This window comes from Falco peregrinus, chromosome 5 (assembly GCF_023634155.1).
Source record: "Falco peregrinus isolate bFalPer1 chromosome 5, bFalPer1.pri, whole genome shotgun sequence".
Taxonomy (NCBI): Eukaryota; Metazoa; Chordata; class Aves; order Falconiformes; family Falconidae; genus Falco; species Falco peregrinus.
The window spans coordinates 53,691,979-53,711,629 of NC_073725.1; the positions used below are offsets into that span (position 1 = coordinate 53,691,979).

General features: G+C 35.3%; 1 protein-coding gene across 2 annotated transcripts in view; it reads right to left on the reverse strand.

Moving 5' to 3' along the window:
* Positions 1-1,895: 1,895 nt before the first annotated feature.
* The window catches only part of DYNC2I1 (dynein 2 intermediate chain 1), a 34,472-nt gene continuing 16,716 nt past the window's right edge, over positions 1,896-19,651 (reverse strand). Inside the window, exons 11-25 of one of the 2 annotated variants that reach the window (XM_055804929.1) lie at positions 18,594-18,696; positions 15,688-15,817; positions 15,008-15,119; positions 14,550-14,644; positions 14,100-14,229; positions 13,048-13,220; positions 12,340-12,502; positions 9,508-9,621; positions 8,387-8,448; positions 7,259-7,310; positions 5,940-6,000; positions 5,591-5,687; positions 5,204-5,335; positions 3,483-3,706; positions 1,896-2,355 (exon numbers count right to left, since the gene is read on the reverse strand). In XM_055804929.1, the coding sequence (XP_055660904.1) occupies positions 2,184-2,355; positions 3,483-3,706; positions 5,204-5,335; positions 5,591-5,687; positions 5,940-6,000; positions 7,259-7,310; positions 8,387-8,448; positions 9,508-9,621; positions 12,340-12,502; positions 13,048-13,220; positions 14,100-14,229; positions 14,550-14,644; positions 15,008-15,119; positions 15,688-15,817; positions 18,594-18,696 (1,820 nt within the window). In that variant the 3' untranslated portion in view covers positions 1,896-2,183. The remainder of the gene's footprint in view (positions 2,356-3,482; positions 3,707-5,203; positions 5,336-5,590; positions 5,688-5,939; positions 6,001-7,258; positions 7,311-8,386; positions 8,449-9,507; positions 9,622-12,339; positions 12,503-13,047; positions 13,221-14,099; positions 14,230-14,549; positions 14,645-15,007; positions 15,120-15,687; positions 15,818-18,593; positions 18,697-19,651) is intronic. The other variant, XM_055804930.1, reaches the window with a different exon arrangement.

Here is a 19,651-nt window from a genome sequence, read left to right on the forward strand (position 1 = left end):
AGTTAACAATATAAAGTTGACAATTATTAGAAGTAGCTGATGGAAAATCAGCTATGTTGTTTGAAACAATCTGTAAGTCCTTACGCACGGAATGCTTTCATTGTATTGCAGCCTACCAATACTTCTCACTTCTCTGGTCAGATACATGCTCAAAAATACACCCAACTGCTAAGCTTATATGGAGCATCACTCTTAATGGTCTGCATTTACCCAGTAATGCAAAAGAGCAGCAACTTCCACACGTCTTTGCCTCACATTCTCGTAACAGCAACCGTCAGCACAGGATACATTTATATTATTACATTAGTTCGCAGTTCAAGAGAGAAAACTCATCGTTTAGGCAAGAAACATAGGCCCAGTGCAGGAACTGGGAACACTCAGGTCTCCAGGAAGTATAAGCAGAACTGGCATAAAATATTTGAATCTTTGAATTCAATCATACCTACCAACAGCAGCTCAAAATTAGCAGATACTTCTGTGTGCAGGTTGACACCATTTTTTCCTTTTTGCATACTGGAAAAGCCCCACCACCACTGAAGACGGCGCAAGGCAGAAAAACCCCCAACCCTCTGCTTCCATGCACAGAAGTGGGTGCAGAAAGAAAATTCAGGATGGTAAATTGTGAAAGTGATGACATGTTAATAAGAGAGAGATTTCTTCCAGAAGACTACTATAATTGCAAAGCTTAATTTTGATATTAAACTAGGGGGAGGGAGTGGTAGAGCGTGTGTCTCTGAGAAGGAAAGAGAGAGAGATTTGCATTTGGTTTTTTACTATGGGTTTCAGTAGCGATACTCTGCCAACTCACTGCAAAAAGTACCTGTCATTTCTAACCTGATTACTAAAGCTACTCTAATTTACCTTACAGTGTACATTATTACCATATATACCCAACAATGAATATAAGAACAGTCATTTGTGTTTATGCACGTAAAAAAAAACCCAATATATGGCTGACCAGGGAACTAGGATAGTAAAAATTGTCTCTGAAATATGCACCCCTCTGACAGTTCATCGGGCTCTCTCGATTGCAGCCGCTGGTTTTGAGGAAAGGGGAATGTGCAATGGACTACAACAGGTTCACTCTCAAAGTGGTTTACATTGTTTACATCAGGCACTCATTTTTTACTGCTGTGACTTGGCACCATCATGTGGCGACTCTGAGTTTGCTCAATTTCAGTAACAATTTACAAAGAAAAACGTCTGCAATGACTTAATTAGAATTTATAAATTATTTCAGTCTATTTTAGAAAGAGATGGTACATATCTTAAATATAGGTTCACTAAATTCTGAACACAGTCTTCCAGTTGCTTTTTTTCCCCCTGAATCTGTGCTTGTTTCATGATGGTTTTCCTCATGATCTTTAAATCAGAAGTTGTTAAGCCATGAAAGTTAAAGACGTTTTCAGTGCTTGGTCTTGGTCCAAACTTTACGAAGAATGTACAAAAATTAGTATCATATTATAGACAACTATCCTCTTCCTCACTACAAGAGCTTTAGAAATTATTTGCAGAATTAAACAGGTGAGTATTTACTGTTTTTCATGAGAAATCTCAAAGGATCCAGAATTTCAGTAAATCTCACGAGCATATTGTTTACATAGTTTGATGCAAACAGGTAGTGTACATATCAGGACAACTGGAGTTAGTTAGGTATTCCTTTTACAACATTTAAGAGTCAAAATCAGAAGTGATGTAATTTTCACGTGATGTAAATTTGTATTCTGGTATGTTTGCATAATATTTTTAGGTAGATATAAGAAAGTTTTACCAAGAGTGTGTAAAAGGCCCAGTGCCAGAAATCTCCATATATTCAGGCTGCTTATACAGAGACACGACTTTATGCTCACCAAAGGACTGCTATCATTTACTTCAGAGCAGAATAATGAGAAACAGCAGTGTAATTGCTAGGAATATATTTTCAGTATTTTTTAAAAAAATCTATACATCTAGAGTACTTTCAATAACAAAAACAGTTCATCATATTCTTTAATACAATAATGCTAAATTTGGTTCTGTCATTTTTACAATAAAATATATCATTTCAGCTGAAATACTGTATTGATTTTCTTTAAAATATATACAAGTTACATACAAATAGAAAATTACAAATCTTTTAATTGCAGTCAAAAATAACCTAAATATTTTGCAATAATTTGTACACCCAAATAGGTGTACTGTTTCTAAAAAGACTGCGATAAAATCAAATGTAGTTTTTCAGATTCCTGAGGCTGAGGTAATGCCCACTTCTTCTTTACAAACTGAATGTCTATCTGTCCAGATTCTTTAGCCAGTGCAATGCCCAACAATCCATTTGTTTTTTCTGGTTCTCCCAGAAGAGCCATAGTTACAACACTGAAATCAAAAGAACAGGGGAGGTTTTTTTAATTGAAGCATAATTAATATAACAAAAATAATATAAATTGGTGTTTCCAAATGTGTTTTTAGCAGGTTACTTATAGTTAACTAAATTATTCCTTTTTTCTGCTCATCACAGTGTAGTATTCCTCACTATTTCAAGTCCCAGCATGTTCAGCTTTTCACCAGTTGCAATCATTTAATGCAAATGTAACAGGCAATTCTTCCCCTGTTCATAGATTCCATCATCAATTTCTAATCATGACTAAAAGATAGTTTCAAGCCTGTAAAAATGAACTAAGTTTCCTGGCATTTTCCAGTACAGTATAACAACTTTAAAAATTATATTACTTTCTCCCCAAACTAGCAACACTTTGCTATTGTTTACAAGGCTACAAGGAAAACTTTTAGTTAGAGGGATAATCACCAAGACTAACTTAAGCCTAGGGAAGACAGAGTTTCCCGGTAGGACTCCCACATGAGAGGAAAGGGAATCCTCAAGACTATAATTCAGAAAAGCTAAATTAAACTGCACTGCTGCATCAATCTGCAGGATTCACAGGTCTCTCCTGACTACAGGAACAGTATCGTGAGACCCTGATGTTAGTCTTGGTGATATGTGCTAGCCAAAAATACCCTTCTTTACTTTGTGACAATGAACACGATCTATTTCTTTATATTGGTAACAAAACTTTATACAGGCATTTTAAAATGTTGTCCAACACCTTGACTATTTTAGGGGTCAATCCTGATCCAGCAGAGCGAACTTTGAACTTAAACAGTCCAAATGATTTCAGGGGGAACAAAAATTTTTCTCTTCATATAAACAGCAACTGCTCCATGTACAAATATCTGCCCCACGTGATAACATTATTATCAGATTTTGACTTATACTTCTTGATTATTTGATTATTACTTCTCCTTTATCAGACTGTATAAATAAGTAAATAAGGATAAATTATAGTCTCTTTCCACACCTCCAACAGTTTATAAAATACAGTGAGAAAAGCAAATTCTAATGAACAGTTAATGCCAAGCAAAAAAACCCCACCCAAACTCTAATCAAAGTGTAGAACGATAATAATATCAATATTTTGTTAAGAAGAGTAATGTAATGTACTTACTTCTCTGTTGGAATAGTCTGCTTTGCAACAGGCAACAAATCACTTTCCAGAAGATCCCAAATGTAAATATTAGATGATGCATCCAGGACAAAAAACACAGCGGGTCTTGTTAAAGCCCACTGCAGAGCAATAACTGGCCGGCCGTTTGTGCTGTCATTCCACTGCATGAGGGGATACTCTGATGTCATTTGGTGTAACCTAATGCTTCCATCTGAACAGCCAACCTATATCATAGTCAAAAAGAAAATATTTCCTGGGAATAAAATAAACTAGGCAAGATAAAAACTGCAATTCAATTCTTCAGAATATCAAGCATATAAAGTAAGTTCTCTGACTGAAATGGCACAGATCTCTCATATCTCACTCTGTGGACTACCTGGATTTTCACTTTTAGTGTAATTTTGAGTTCAAAGCAGTAACTCGGTACTAATGCATACTAGATAATCTAATCTGCTAATCCTGCGTTGAAGTCCTAATTTCCCATTTTACAAAAACTCTCAGACCATCACCTTCACTAATATTATGATCCAGCACAACTTTGAACTGGGGTGAGGCCAGAGCCTGGAGACCAATTCAGACGGCTACTTAGGGACATGTGATCTGTAAAAGCAAGAGTAGCTTTTGATAGCACAGGCTGCGCCTAAGATTATAACAAATTAAACTGATTCATAATGAACAACTAAATCCAAAGACAGGCAGGTATCACTCCTTCCAGGTATTTTCTTAGAACTTCTGTCCTGCCTAGCGTAACATTTACTAGTTTCCTCTAGTCCAGATAAAAAAAGAAACTTTTCTATGAAAACAGAAAATAACTTACTACCCTGCGCCACTCCACATCAGGAAGACTTCCTAGAATTTTCAAATTATGATAACTTTTTACAGTGCCTCTGCAAATTGTGCTTACATGTAAAGACGTTATACAGACACAATCATATAGATGTTTGTATCGCTCTAAATAAATGCATTTGGGAAAAAGGTAAGAACACGCACACTGGTAAAAGTTCTGACTGTGCAGAGGCAACACAAAATACATACACTGTAGCCAAACACGTTTGTTTTATACCTTAGGCAATCCCAATGAAGTTATGTAAATCATGGCGAATTTAGGAAAACAGCATTTTAAAGAAAGGATCAAGCACAAATATATGCAAAGATAAGCAGATGGAAAATCCTACCAAAGTTAGATTCAACTTCCTTTGAATAAACTTTCACAAGGAAGACAGGTAAAAACAGCGGGTGTGCCAATATGAACTGCGGAGGGCAGATCTGAACACACCTGACTACAGGGCACACTGCCACGCATCCCCCAGGGGTACGCCTGACGTGGAGAGGAAAGCAGAGAATACCCAGAGCTGCTCCACAGACCTTTATTTCACAGCAATACAGACATTTTGTCTCCAAAATGACTGTGTCACTGTATGGTAAGAATGAGAAACAACCGCGGCTTCATTAACAGCAGAAGACCTGCTCTCAATGCTGAATTTCAGTAATAAAGAGAAAGTTACAAGGCTGAAGTGAGATTGCCCTTTGTTTCTGTGAGCCAGATGGTCCACCTTTCACATAAGCAAAGCCTGAACACCAGGACACAGGATTTGTTGTCACCCTTCATGGCAGATTTGAATTAGCGAGGAAATCAACCATCACATCTAGTTAAATAAATCAAATTAGAAATCCTTCTTCAGCAAGTAATTAAAAAATGAAGCTTGTATTATATTACATACCAAAAATAGCTGCTTTCCGAAAGGGAAGAAATCAATTGCATTAATGCTTATAGCTCTCAGTCCACTCTCCCGGGGTCTGAATAACTTTGGAAAAACTTTTAAATCATGTCTTGTACCATGACCTACCAGCCCCTAGGAACAAAATAAACTAATTAAACAAAAAAACCCAAAATTTGTATTCTCAGTATTACAAGAAAAAGTTAAAAAAATTCACAGAGCTGCTACCTTACAAGATCTTTAATAGATAAAAAGTTTAATAGCTAAAAGATATTAATTACAGTCTCAAATTATAGATTTTATACACAGTCTACTGGTAAAATTCCAAGTAAATGGAGCAGCTTTCAAAACAAAAACTAACAATGACATGAATTTCAGCACATTACTCACAATGTTTGTTCCAACAATGAAATGATTAGGATTAGAAGACAGATATTTAATAGTCAGTGTCTGGGGTATTCTCTGGCGCACATCCTTTGGGAAAAGGCTAGGAAAAATGTAAAGGTAAAAGATGACATAAACACAGGAAGTTGTCTCCTAAACTACTCAAGCACATACAGAAACTCTTGATCTAAAATGTCTATGACTAGCTCCAGGAAGAAGTGTATATTAAAAGAAACCCAAACGACTAATGAAAATATTGTTAAATATATCTTACATAACAGCAAATTAATAAAATATAGGAAAAATTAGCTTTGTGAGATACACGTGTAAAATCTAAATGCCCCTGTTTTCTCACCTGTTATTCAATTCCATAGTGGAGCTATGTACTAACTTCACTTTCCCTCCAGGTATTAAACCTAAAATTATATAAAATAATTATATAGACTGATTTAAGCACTTTACATTAAGAAAGGGCTATTTTCAAAGTACAATCTAAGCTAGTAAGTAAAAGGATATTTCATAAATAAATTGTCTATAGTAGATATGGCTTTTGATATGTAAGAATCTTACATCACTGAGAAGTATTTACTTCAGAATTCAAATCTGAAGAGTTGTAATCTGACAGAAATCAAAGAAAAAGGACAAAGGGAAGAGTGATCATACATTTCTTTAGTTTTACAGTATGCATATAACATCCTGTAATATCACTCCATAAACTCCAAATCTGTCAATGGTGAAAATGCACACTTAATTGTCAAAGATCGAAGTGACATAAATGTAATAATGAGAGATTGTAATAATGCTTCCTTAAAGCTGGCTTATGTTACTTGTTAGTAGAGAATCAAATCCTTCAAACACAAGAATTTTTTGAAGAGGAGAGAAATGAATGCTGCTGGCAGTCAAAATGTGTCAACACAGGACTGTAGCTTTAAAATGTACCTCTCCACAGATATGTTAAGCTTCTAAAGCTGTGTATTATAGACAGACATTACACACAACATTATAAATTTGAAAATTGATCAAAAATTCTGGTTTGTTAGCATTACTTCATTTTTTATATATGTGTTTTAAAATGTACCAGGATTTTAATCACAGCCTTATCCAGTTAGGTAAGTATGTAAGTCTACATTTGTTTAAAGAACAAAAAAATTAATTTTCTTCACTCACATAACTCAGTAAGGGCTGAATGAACTTTGTTCTTTTATTTTTTTCATAGAAACTTTTTTTCTCACACTAAATTAAGTACCGTACCCAAATGAGAAATTTCAGGACAATTATCAAAATGAAGATACAGGCAGCAACAAAAGCATTATAACAGATTTTGTTAGAACTAAAGGAAGGAGGAACAAGGACATAGAACCTCATACTCTTTGAAAAAAAGCTGTTGAAGACACAGAAACCTGCCTTGACATTATAAGAAATGTGTCTGTCCGGTGGCAATTGCCAATACAGAACTAGCAGATGAGACTCAGATAGCAATGAAAATAATTCTCATGATACCTAACCAATAACCCCAAATATCAGATATATGTCCTATTCAGAATGAATTTTTTCCTTGGTAATTTTTCTGCCTTCTCAGCTATTTTTTTGTCATCATTGACTCTTCCTCTCTCTTCTAACTTCATAATCTCAAAACTCAAGCACTTTATTCTACCTCTAATGTACAGTACTCACCTAAATCAGTTTGTGAACCAGCTAAATCCACTTTTTGTAATTCAACAACTACCTGAAAAGTCAATATTTAACATTAATAAGCAATATTTACCAGACTTTAAAGGTTTTTTTAACTAGCTCTAACAATGTATGACATATCTCTAAAGGAACATTTAGATAGGCAGATCTAACATTACAATGATTAAGGTAGATCTCTACCCTGTCAATGTCTGCAGGGCTAAAAAAAGCTTCACATGGCTGCTGGGTGTTCCCTGCTGGAAAACAAGGTGTGGAAAAATACATTCTACACTTACTAGCCAGTTGGCATCTTGTTGGTTTGGTGGGTCACAAAAAACCACCCTAAAACCCCCACATAAGGAATTGTAACACATTCTCTGTGCTTTTCACTATTCATGAGATAGAAGGGTTAGATCATTTGGCCTGAATCCGTTGCTACTAAAGTTAATTCGAGCTTTAAGGGACTTAGCTAGCAATACAGAAGGGAAATAATACTTTTATCCCCTTATTATTCACTGAGCCATTCAGTTCCTCAAGCAAGACCAATTCAGATGCAGACCACAGGTTCAGCAGCTGGGCTAAAGCTGCATCAGAAAAAGACAGAACACCTGACAGAAAAAGAGTTCCAAGGACAGTAATTAAAAGAAACAGACATGGTGTTTATCTGACTGTCATATTTTAGGCAGGGTGGTAGCATTATCCACAGATTTTCACATTTTGACTCTCGAACATTTATTTTATATAAATTATGAATGTCACTTCTCACATACATTCAGTACAGTTTCTGACACCACTATGATACAAATAAAATAAAGTAGGAGGGTGAAAGAGGACCAAGTTGTAATATTCAATTAATATAAATATGTGAGCATATTCCTATGAAGCAGAACTACTGATTGCCTGTTTTCATTAATTCATGTACCTGTTTATAGTTTTGCCTAATGGTAACATCATGGCACTAGGGATCAGGTCAAAAATTTTGAAGAGGATTTTAACAGAATGGCTAGTGTTGCTGTACTTTTCAGGGAGGAAATTCTCATCAGAAATCCTGGATTTAGGTTGCTATATTTGAAGAAGTATTTTCTTATTCCAAGACACAAAACTCTTGCTTTTCATACATGTAATACTCACCCACATATTGAGGATTCCATTTTCATCCATTGAAGCTATGTGGAATGGAGGGCTTGACATGTCTATGGAAAAAAATAGTAACAATTTATATTCATACACTGATCATCATCCTGAACAATATCAAAAGGATTTGAAACATTGCCTAGGTTAACATTCTCCAAAACTTCTATGATCCTCTCAGCTGCATAAAAAGGGAAACTGCTCTAATTCTACCGAAGAAGAAAAAGGCATGAAACTTTCTTTACCAAGAGGGTGGTCAAACAGTGGAACAGGCTTCCTAGAGAAGTGCTCAATGCTCCAAGCCTGTCAGTGTTTGAGAGACATTTGGACAATGCCCTTAACAACACGCTTTAACTTTTGGTCAGCCCTGAACAGGTCAGGTGGTTGGACTAGATATTGTTGTAGGTCCCTTACAAGCAAAATACCTTATTCTATATCTCTGTCTATTCTAGTGTGTTTAGTTTGTCCTACCAAAGAGGCAGATGATCTCTGCATCTTTTAAAATGTCTGGATTCTGCATGGACTTTGGAATAGAACATAAAGTGCAACAGATGAAATCTCATAAAGTCTGCGATATGCAGCACATTTCTTTGGACTATTATGAATTCCAAACTGAAAAGCTGCAATGGAATAATGTCTCCTCTAGCACACTGCCTGAGAATTTGGGGGCACAAGATTAAGGTTCCTTTGCAAATGTTGGTCAAAAAAATTATGCAAAAGGCACAGAAAGATCCATCAAAGTACAGTCACACATTTTAAGTGTTTTCAGACATAAGTTGTTCCACCGATTTAGACAGGGCTTTTCGGACAGTTTAGAAGCAATGAGACTTCTCTAAAGGCAGTTTTTGAGTGGCAATTTAAATCATCACGGAAGAACGAAATATTGTCTTGAAAACACATTATAACAAGCATGCACCCACATCCAACGTGAAGCTGCACTGAATGAATACATAAAAATGACAGCAAAAAATAAACACGAATGTTGCATGCAATTGATACTACAGACAATTAGAGAGGAAGAACAGAATTATAAACCGGATTTTGACTAAGATATATTTGTTTCACTATATACGTAAAGAAAGACTCAGATGTATTGATGCTTTGAAGAGCAGTTTACATACCCTCCTGATAAGGGAGGCTTGAGAACCCATAATTCTGATCAGTGTAGAGAGAGGTTGAGACGGGTTCCACTGCTAGTATAGGAGAGGTATGGTTGACTGAGTTTAGAATGCCATCTGTAATTAAGGATAATGAAAGTTAAACACTCTTGTTATTTTGAACAAAAACAACAACAGAACCCTAATCACTTTTCAGCTTATGGGAGAATGATGATGACAAAGAATGAATGTCAAATAATGAACTTGATGAAGAATTACTAAGTCTCAAATACAATACTGCAAACTGTTTCCTAATTTAACAAAATACTATTAGAAAAATTGGTGTTTCACCATTTGTATTTACTTCTCATTTTCCAAATGACTGCTGCACCATTTATGACACTGTACCAGACACTTCATTAAAATCTGCCATTCCAGGGTTACCATGAAAAGAATTATGTTGAGTTCAGGCTCCATAAACAAGAGAGATAGAAATAAATCACTGCTTATGACACAAAAGACAAAACTGGAGAAAAATTACTATCAACAGAAAGTAACTACCTTGAAACAAAAAATTCACCACAATATGTATTTACCCTTTAATAACAGTTTAAAACAAAAGTATATTTAGAACAATTTCAATATGCATTCTTTGTCAGATACTCTTGATTTCTGGACTTGCCCTGTGCACTGAACTTAATCTCATTTAAGACTAAAGACATAAAGCTTCCTAAGTATACAGCATTAAAACCTGCTTGCTCCATGAAACCGTATACATACATTCGAGTACTAGCCCATTGTGCAACACGAGACCAAGCATCTGATCTACTAAAGAAATTAAAGCCTATCAACAATCAATTAATGTTTACTTTTACGTGGCTACTGCAATCAGACACACTTGTGAACAAAACAGGATTCTGTGCATGCGTGTGGTGGATTTCTGTAGAAAAATAGTATGTCAATATAAGTTAAATGGTAGCACCCAGACACAAAAAAAAGGAAAAATACATAAAGGAGGACTTATTTTGCAATAATAAAATTATTTATAAAAATACCGCTATGTGTTGTTTTTCACTTCAGGGTACAATACAGTGCCAAGAAAAATGGCACCAATTTATAACTAAAATTGAGAAAATGGTGGTATGTAGACCTTGTTCCCAGTTTCTCAGCATACAACTACATACAATCAAAGCTTTAATGACTTGTTCCTCTACAACCCTATTTAGATTTGCAATGACAAACATCAGTTATGGGCATAAAGATCTATTCATTTCCATCAGATTCATAAAATGTTAAGGCTCTTGTACACCAATTCAAATGCAGAGTGCAGTACTTCAGATTGTGTCTTCCAGCATGTCAGTTAGATGCCTTAAATAAACTTTAACTGTTAAATTTGTCATACATGAGTTTTAAGAAAATTTACAAATTTACAAAAAACTGTTGATCATACATCACGATCAAAAGAGATCTTTTGATCTCTTTTGAGAAAAAAGAGAAATCCAATGACAAGAAAATGTGAGAGGATGAAAGCAGGTCACCCACAAGCACTTCTGAAAAGTAAACTTTCTTCTGGCTTCCCAGTATATATGCAACACTATCTAAATATCTAAACAAGGCAACAAATTAATTCCACGTTATTTTTTGTTGCTGTGCTTCTCTGTGTGGAAGGACCATGCTATAGCTCCCACCTGGCCCCAATGCCAGTGATTTTGCTCATGTGACAAGCTAGATGACAGAAAAATGTATGTCCAGTTTTTGCTCCAAGATGCAATTGATACATTTCTAGAGATACCCAGCCAGAGAGCTTTTGGGACCCAAAGTTCAGTCACAGCTTCCCAATTTCTTCAACAAAAGGCTAAAAGTAACTGACTGATGACTGTGAGTTAGCATTCAACTTAATTTTATATAGATCGCCTCTGACATTTAACTTTCATACACTACTTGTTTCCAATGATGTGATCCCCATATATGCTGTACCAATAGTATCATAAAAAGGCAGGTGTATATGTAATGAAAATATGAGAATTTCCTAGATCTTAATTTGCTACAATAATTGATAAACTGGCAATAAAAAAAACACAATCCTGACTCAACTTTCAGTGTATCTAGATGGAATCCAGAAGTGATAAAGTTACATAAGTGGATAAATGCATAAGGTAAGATTCAGACCAAAGATGAAGACACTTAAAATGGTATCTACATGTAAGACAGCTGTACAATATCCGTAAATGAACTAAAGCAAACCAATACGATCAGTCCAGCTAACCATATACAGATATTAGGATGAGAAGAATAACTCTCTAGATCCCATGGAGTAGCACTGCACTAACAGAGGTTATACATGTATACTCATGGATACATATCTTGCATGCAACCTTATAAAAACATCAAGACTTAGGTGACAATTTGTACAGACTACAACCTCTAAACGACATCTGAAAACCTGTTTTTTACAGTCTTAAATGACTTTGATTTTTTTTAAAAATACATCTTAATATATGTGTTCAGATGTAGATAAAAAAGAAATGTAGGTTACATTAAGGGAGATAACATGATTAAAATTGACTAACCGAATGATTTCAGGTTAGGTAGCAGCTGAGTAGTCTGGTTTAATATTACAATTACCCTTAGGTTCTACATCTGGTCCACCTCTATTCTCATCACTTCATGCATACTGAGCTGGCATACATTTCTTTACAGATACTACTAACTGGCAATTTTTACTAGACTAAATATCATCTCTGAACTGGCTAAACTAGGCTACTGAGAAAGCATGTTCTAAGTAAGAAAGAAGAGTTAGTAGTGGAATTGTTTCACTGCCCTCAAAATGGCTAATCAGAATGCATAGTTACTAACCAGTGGAAAATGTTGGAACTCTTAATGTCCAGTCAGTTTCACCGATCATCATATAAGGGTGCATTCTTGAGTCTTCTCGAAGATCCCACACCAACAATGAACCATCTATTGTTCCAGCAAAAACTAATGTTGTTTTATTGGGACTAAAGCAGCAACATAACACCTGTTAAGCAGTAAAAATATGCATGGTTGATATTATGATAAAGGCCAATGATTCAATAAGCCTGAAATATGTTTGTTTTTCCTAGGCATGCAAATCCAGAATAAGACTGATTACAGTGTTTGTGGCAGAAGGCCAGCTTATTTAAAAGAGAAGTAAGATACAAGACTTTCAGTAGGCCTTCCCTTTTCAAGACAATTGTTGTGTAAGCTGCATCTACTACCACAAAGCTGAAGGGGGTGATTCAGCTGCAGCATAGTGACGGGTAGAGAGAAGCCCTGACAACATCTGAACCAGCTGTTTTACTTCCATTCATTCTTTAATCATGAAACAGAGTCAAAATATTAAAAAAAAAAACAAACCAAAACACCATGACCATCCCTTCATCCTAGTACTGGAACACAAAACAGAAGAGAATAGTGTTCTGCTCACTAGGCTTAAATGTGTTTTTCAAAAGATGACATACCTTGCAACAAGACAAGAAAACACAATACACATAATAAAGCCTTTTATTCCATGGGCAAATATACAATGTTATTAAAACATACCTCTGAGTCACATATTAAAACTTTCTGCGGACTGGAGGGCTGCCAGATGTTCCAAACACATATGAGGCTCTTTCTGTTCAGTAAACCAACACCTGCCTTTTCAGGTAATCCATGAGCAGAAAGTAGTATCTGCCTCTGAACTTGAGAGACATATAGGCAGGATATTTTTCGGTCTAAGCCATTTAACAAAAAATCAAGAAAGAAAAATAAATAAAAAAGTAAACTCACTGCAGATGAAAAAACATATTTAGCTGCTATAGCAACAACCAAAGAAGCTAAGACGTAATTATGAAGAATATTTCTATTAACAGCGAGTTGCTTTTGATGTTACACAAGAAAAAAGGAGGGAGTAGGGAAAGAATACAAAAAGATAGAAGTAAGTAGAAAGCAAAAAGGAAGAAAGCCAGGAAGTTAGTACAATAATTACTCTGGGCATAAGCAAGCCAATCTGATCTGACGTCAGTATATATACTGAAAATTAGGCTGTCTCAAGAGGAAACAGCACAGGCCAGGCTTTTTCTGGTTCATCACATGTACATGTTAGAATACGTATGGTTTTGTGTTATAATAGATCTTCCTAACATAATTACAAATGCTTTGTTTTTCTTTTCATCTGAACATCCAGTGTTTATATGGGGAATATACAATGCAGTTCAGTTATATCAGGCTATATTCTCCCTGTTCAACAACCTGGCTTTATCTGCAACTTCAGCCCTACCTGTCAGCATAAAGAGCCTATATAAAATTACACCCCTTGGGATGGCCCTTCAACAACAGGGGCAAGAAAATACATCCAGGGCACCCCTATATCATGCTAATTGCTGGCTATATTTCTCGTTTCACAGCAGCTAGGATGCTCTGATGTTCCCTGTGCAAAACCAATCTGCACAGAGTTACAGCAAAAATAGCACAGTTAAAAAGCAGGCTTTACATCACCTATATGTCCTGATATGTGCTGTTTGCACTTCAGTCATGACAAAGAGCATGGTATTCTGCATAAGGAAGAAGAGTTCACACTGTATACTAAAAGGTGTAGAATAATGTTCCCTTACCATGGAGGAATGGTTGGTTAGTATTTAACTGGAAACAGCTATCACTAATAGACAGACTGGTTTGTCGAGATCTTAGTTTCCACCCAGGTTGTGTTGCGACTTGATCTTCCTCTAGCAAAACAGCAATCACCTTTCAAACATAATTACATTTATAGAAATAAAAGGGTCGTCTTATCTTTCAGCTTTGCTATTTGCAGCTTTATAAAGTATATGGATTAATTTAATAAATCTTTATCAACTCTCTTTTTAGTTTTATATCTTTGCAAGTACAGCTTTACAGACATAAAAATGTTGCACAGCTCTGGTTCCATTCCTTTGCAGAGAGATGAATCTCAATGATAATGCATATTATTTAAGTAATTTACTTAGTCAGAACAAGTACTGTAAGTGATCTATCACACTGTATATTTATGCACACAACTCATAAGGGATACTAAGTACTTAAGTTACCTGGCAAGCAGACCGGAGGAAATTTGCTAATCTTTGTGAATCAACTTTAGGTGTTACAGCTCCATTCACTGACATATCATGGCTGTTTATGGGACCTAAGAAAAAACAAAAACCAGACCCAAACTTGACACTTCAAAAGGGAAACAATCAAGAAAACCGTAAGAACAATGTAATTATTAAGCATAAAGAAAGTGGTAGGAATCAGCTTCTCTTCAGCAGAAATAAAAGTACCGAACAAGAAGATCTGTGGGAGAATCATATCTGCTGCCAACAGAACCAGCAATCCAGAAAGAAGAAACTATTTCTGCCACTTATTCTCCCTCTCCGCAAGGGGATTCAGGATGCATACAGCAGTTTGCTACCAATCCAGCCTGCCACAATCCTGACAATTAACGGGTACAAAAGAGAAAGTTTACATGCATACATCCATATATGGATAAGATCAGAATGTTCTTCACCTCCAGATACAAGGGCACTTTCTCCTGGATGTTGTGTCCATTTCTCCAGTGTCTCAACTTCCTCAGTCTGAACGTCTCTCTCAAGATTGTCCTCGTTACACTGAACATATGCCTTAAGTAGAAAGATAAAGTGGTCAATATATGGGTGACACAGCTAAGAATGACAGCACATAACTGAATAAAACGTAGTCATTTTAAAATTGATGTTCCCTATGTGAAACCAATCTGCACAGAGCTGCAGCAAGAATAGCACAATTGAAAGAAAAGTGGGCTTTACATTTTGTAGATTTTTGAATTTTGTAAAAATTCAGACCTAAGCATGCTTACACAGGGTCATTATTTTGTACATGCATGTTTTACTACATTTCACACAAAAGTGCTAAACCTACTGCAAAACTATGGAATGTCTTACATGCCGTGAACACTAAACCCAGCATACTTGGGACAGTGAGCCACAGAGAGAGTTCTCTTCTAAAATGGAAGGCCATGGAAATGGCCTTTCTGGCCAAAAATTTTTATATCATTGCTTTATGGTAATTAAGGCTTAGAGATGAAAATTATTAATTTATTACTTCAGTGCCCTATCAGCTTTAGTAACTTTCTTTTATAAGAAAAACTATTTTCCAGAACAAGAATCAGCACTTCGAGGACTTCAACATTATCTTATATTTGTTACCCACCTGCTTAGTGTTCATTTTGCCAAAATTCCTGATATACATGTCGTACTCATTTACAGGAGGCAAGTCCAATAAAGAAAAACTAACTGAGAAGTCCAGATCAATTAGTCGGAGAAGTTCTGAACTCCGTTTTCTTTAGAATGAATTACAAGAGAGAAACAAAAAATAGTTAAGACCAAGTATTTGGTATTCCAAAAGAAACACAACCTTATTTTGTACAATACCAGAGATCTAACAGTCCATTGATCTATGTGAATTGAGGCTGTACCAAAATTAATTGGCAAATAAAAATAGAAAATACATAGTTATGTGTTCTCATTTAATGTTATGCTGAGATAATTACCATATTTAAAAATAGAATACAGATTGCAAATGGAAAACTTATCTCGTTTATTATTAAACCAAAACTGTCAAAGTCTGGCACGATCATCTTTCCTAAGTATTTAAAAGCTGTTCTGAGGTAACAGATGAATGCCTCTTCCTATAGTTAGGATGGTGGGTAATTCTCCTAAACTAGTTTTATTAACCTTCATCACCTATATGTGCCCATGCTTTTATGAAGATCATCTAGATTACCCTGGGTTTGTTAGACTTATGCAAATGTATTTTGAATGACCTCCACTGGTAACAGGCTGACTGAATTGGTACCTCTCCACATCACTAGGGAAACAAATAACAATAGCAGTAATCCTAAAATATATTCTAACTAATATACATGAAATTAATTTATTGCTGATTCATAACCTGTGGACATGAATACTGGCCTCTTCCCCAAAAAGGCGGCCTCCAAAACCCATCAGTTACTGGACTACTGGAGTTGATTCACATTTTATGAAAACAATTACTTGAGATTGAGGTAGAGTATGTATTCTTCCACTTGTATTTTTTGTTCTGTGTAAGATTAGCACATTGTACAGTATTTGAGATACCTGGATCTCTTTGTCCTATGAAATGCCAAATCTTTCCATCTTCCAAAAACCCCTTGCTGGAATGATAAAAAATACCCTCAACTTCCTTATCCAGCTCAATTCTTTTACCTTCTGCCTATTTCAATTCTTAATTTTTTCATCTTTGCTCACAAATAAAATGATACTTTGATTACTAATTCAAAAACAAATCTACCTTCATATACTGTACCTTTCTCTGGCAGGTAAGAAACATTTATGTGATACTACTAATTATCACCAACTACAAAGACATTCCTACCACTCCACTTGTATGGATGTGTGGATAATGAAAAGTCAGTCAGTCTTTGTCACAATTCACAGAACTATCTATCTACTTAATGTCATAAACCCGTTAAGATATTTTAAGAGTTAACCACTTGAATTATATGCAGATGTCTGTTTACAAGTTAATTTCACACTCTTGCTATAGTACAGATTCCCTGACAAGGAGAAATTTTTTGTAGTTTCCCTTTCTCTCTCTTGCCGTTTCAGATTTTTAAAATATATTTAATATAAATACAACCCAGGTACAATTATGGGTCTGTATCAATTCCATATCTAAATAGTCTTACGGATGCATATTATAGTTGCAGTTTCTTCTCCAGTAAGATAGTGTTTGAAAAGGGTGAAGACCAGAGCAACATGAGCTGGAATTTCTCCTCTGATATTTTAGGCTGGATTTTTCTTCATGCATAGGGACAATTTTCACACCTCCTTTTTGCTATTTTGTATTATTATTGCATTTTCTTGCCCACATTTTATTTGTACTTCTATTTTCTAATACACCACCTCTTCACAAACATTGTGGGCACAGATTGCTGAGATCTAATTCAAATATATGAAAGTTGCTTCCTAGTTACAAATCTTAATGATACATGCAGACAGATCCTTAAAATTATAACTAATAAGACTCATACTAATACAGCTCCAAAGTACCACAGCTCATTTATGGGATGCTTTCAGACTATTTATTGGTAGCCTGTATTACCACAGCATTAAATTCCACAAACCCTTTCTCTAGCCATGAAAATGCTAGTTATCTCCACAGGCTACATATGTTAGCATGTACACAATGTCATATACACAGTCATAGTCAGTCATGGTACAAAAACAGGAGAGGCCGACAAACATTTCAGAAGGCAATTCTTCAGGGGTGCCTTCCTGAATTTCCTCATCTGTCTCCACTGTCTAGAGAGGAAGCCTCGACAATGAACTCACATAAAATTTGGGCAAATTAAATTTAGGCAAGGTGAGTTAGCCTAGACAATAAACATCTCCCATATGTGATGATTAGCCACTTATGTAGAGTCACAAAGCACTGCAAATCCAGTATTATCAATAATATTTAATATTCTTGCTTTATGTGTCCAATTGATGCAACAAAACATAGGAGATATATACACTGTTTCAGATAAATCTGGATCTCCTGGCAAGTTTCACAAGAAACAGGCATCAATTTGTTTCTTTAATACAGAGTTGTCCTAGATATCTCAAATCTAGATCAATTTCAGATCAGTAATAACATGTTTTTACACCAACTGGTGTTATCCCTGAAAGGGAACATGCTATTTTGGCAACAGTATGTAACATATAGAGTCTTGATTATTTCAAGAAAGTACAGTTCAGCAGAGCCCTGAGAGCAGCTAAAAGGCTTGCTCCTCAGTACTATAAGTCAATATCTAATTAAGTGACTGAATAATCATACAAAGAAATTACAATCCTCGCAACTCATTCTGTAATGATACACACAAACTGGTATATATATAAATTTGCTTCAAAATGACATGTAGTAAAGCCTGTAAATTATATTTACTTAAGAACTAATTAGTGTTAGATTACAAAAATAATATTTGACTCTAAAAAGCATCAAGTTTATAAACTTCATATATTTCAAATATAATGAAAAAAATACAGTCACACAGTGGGTTGCCATTTTGTGTGGGTTATTTAAAATACACTTACTTCTGCTTACTAGCCATACTTCGGCTAGTTTGTCGTTGGTTTGCCATTTGAAAATCCATGAATATTCCACAAAAAGAGTTTCTGACAGAAGGGTATTGCTTTTCTGTGATATTATAAAACATTGTTAGTGTTATAATTCACACCTTACGGTGCATTTAAATGTAAAGCAGTAAGTCTAAAAGCAACAGATTTATTATGACACAGCTATTAGAAGTCACTGGTCTGCACATAACACAACATGCTCTAGCACAGTTATCAGTACAATAAGCTTCTTAACTTCAGCAGCAGGCCAGCATTTTTCCCTTACTGTGGTCCTTCACCAATAAATTCAAAATTACTGATCATTGTTAATTTTTATTTTAGAAGACTATGATGCAGAAAGTATCTCTTTCTTTCTGCTGCCATTGGCAGCTCCCTTGTTCCCCTGGGTACAGTAAAATGCTCTATGAGCAATTATAAAAATCATATCAAATTCACACAGACTACGCCACATGCATGCTACACCACTGAATCAGAATTCACCACTACATCCAGTGGAGAAGCTCATCAACACAAGCTTAACTGATGCCTTTGGATGGATAAGCAAAACATTGAAAACTGTTGCTTTAAAAATCACAGTTAATGGAACAGCTATAATATCTGATGTCATGTCAATGTTACTCCCTTTTACCAAACGATCAAGAACATTTTTAATCAAATGAGATCAAAACTTCTTCAAAATAGTGTTGTGTAATTTACCATAAAGCACTAAGTGCTACAATTTGGAATTTAAAAATCGGATTCTATATTAGAATTCTATCCTGTTCATTAGATCTATACTATTAATGGAATTCTTTTATTGATTCCATATTGTTTATCAGGAATACAATAATAAATGCATAAATCTTTTGCAAGAAGAAATTCGTATTACAGCATACTGGTTCTGACTTGCAATGACTCTTAATCAAAAATTTGTTGGTACTGTAAGGACTTACAGAAACTCTATGCTATTCTCCCGTGACTGTACTAACTTTGCATGAACCAGAGTAAAAAGCTGTTTAAGGTTCTTTTGCACAATT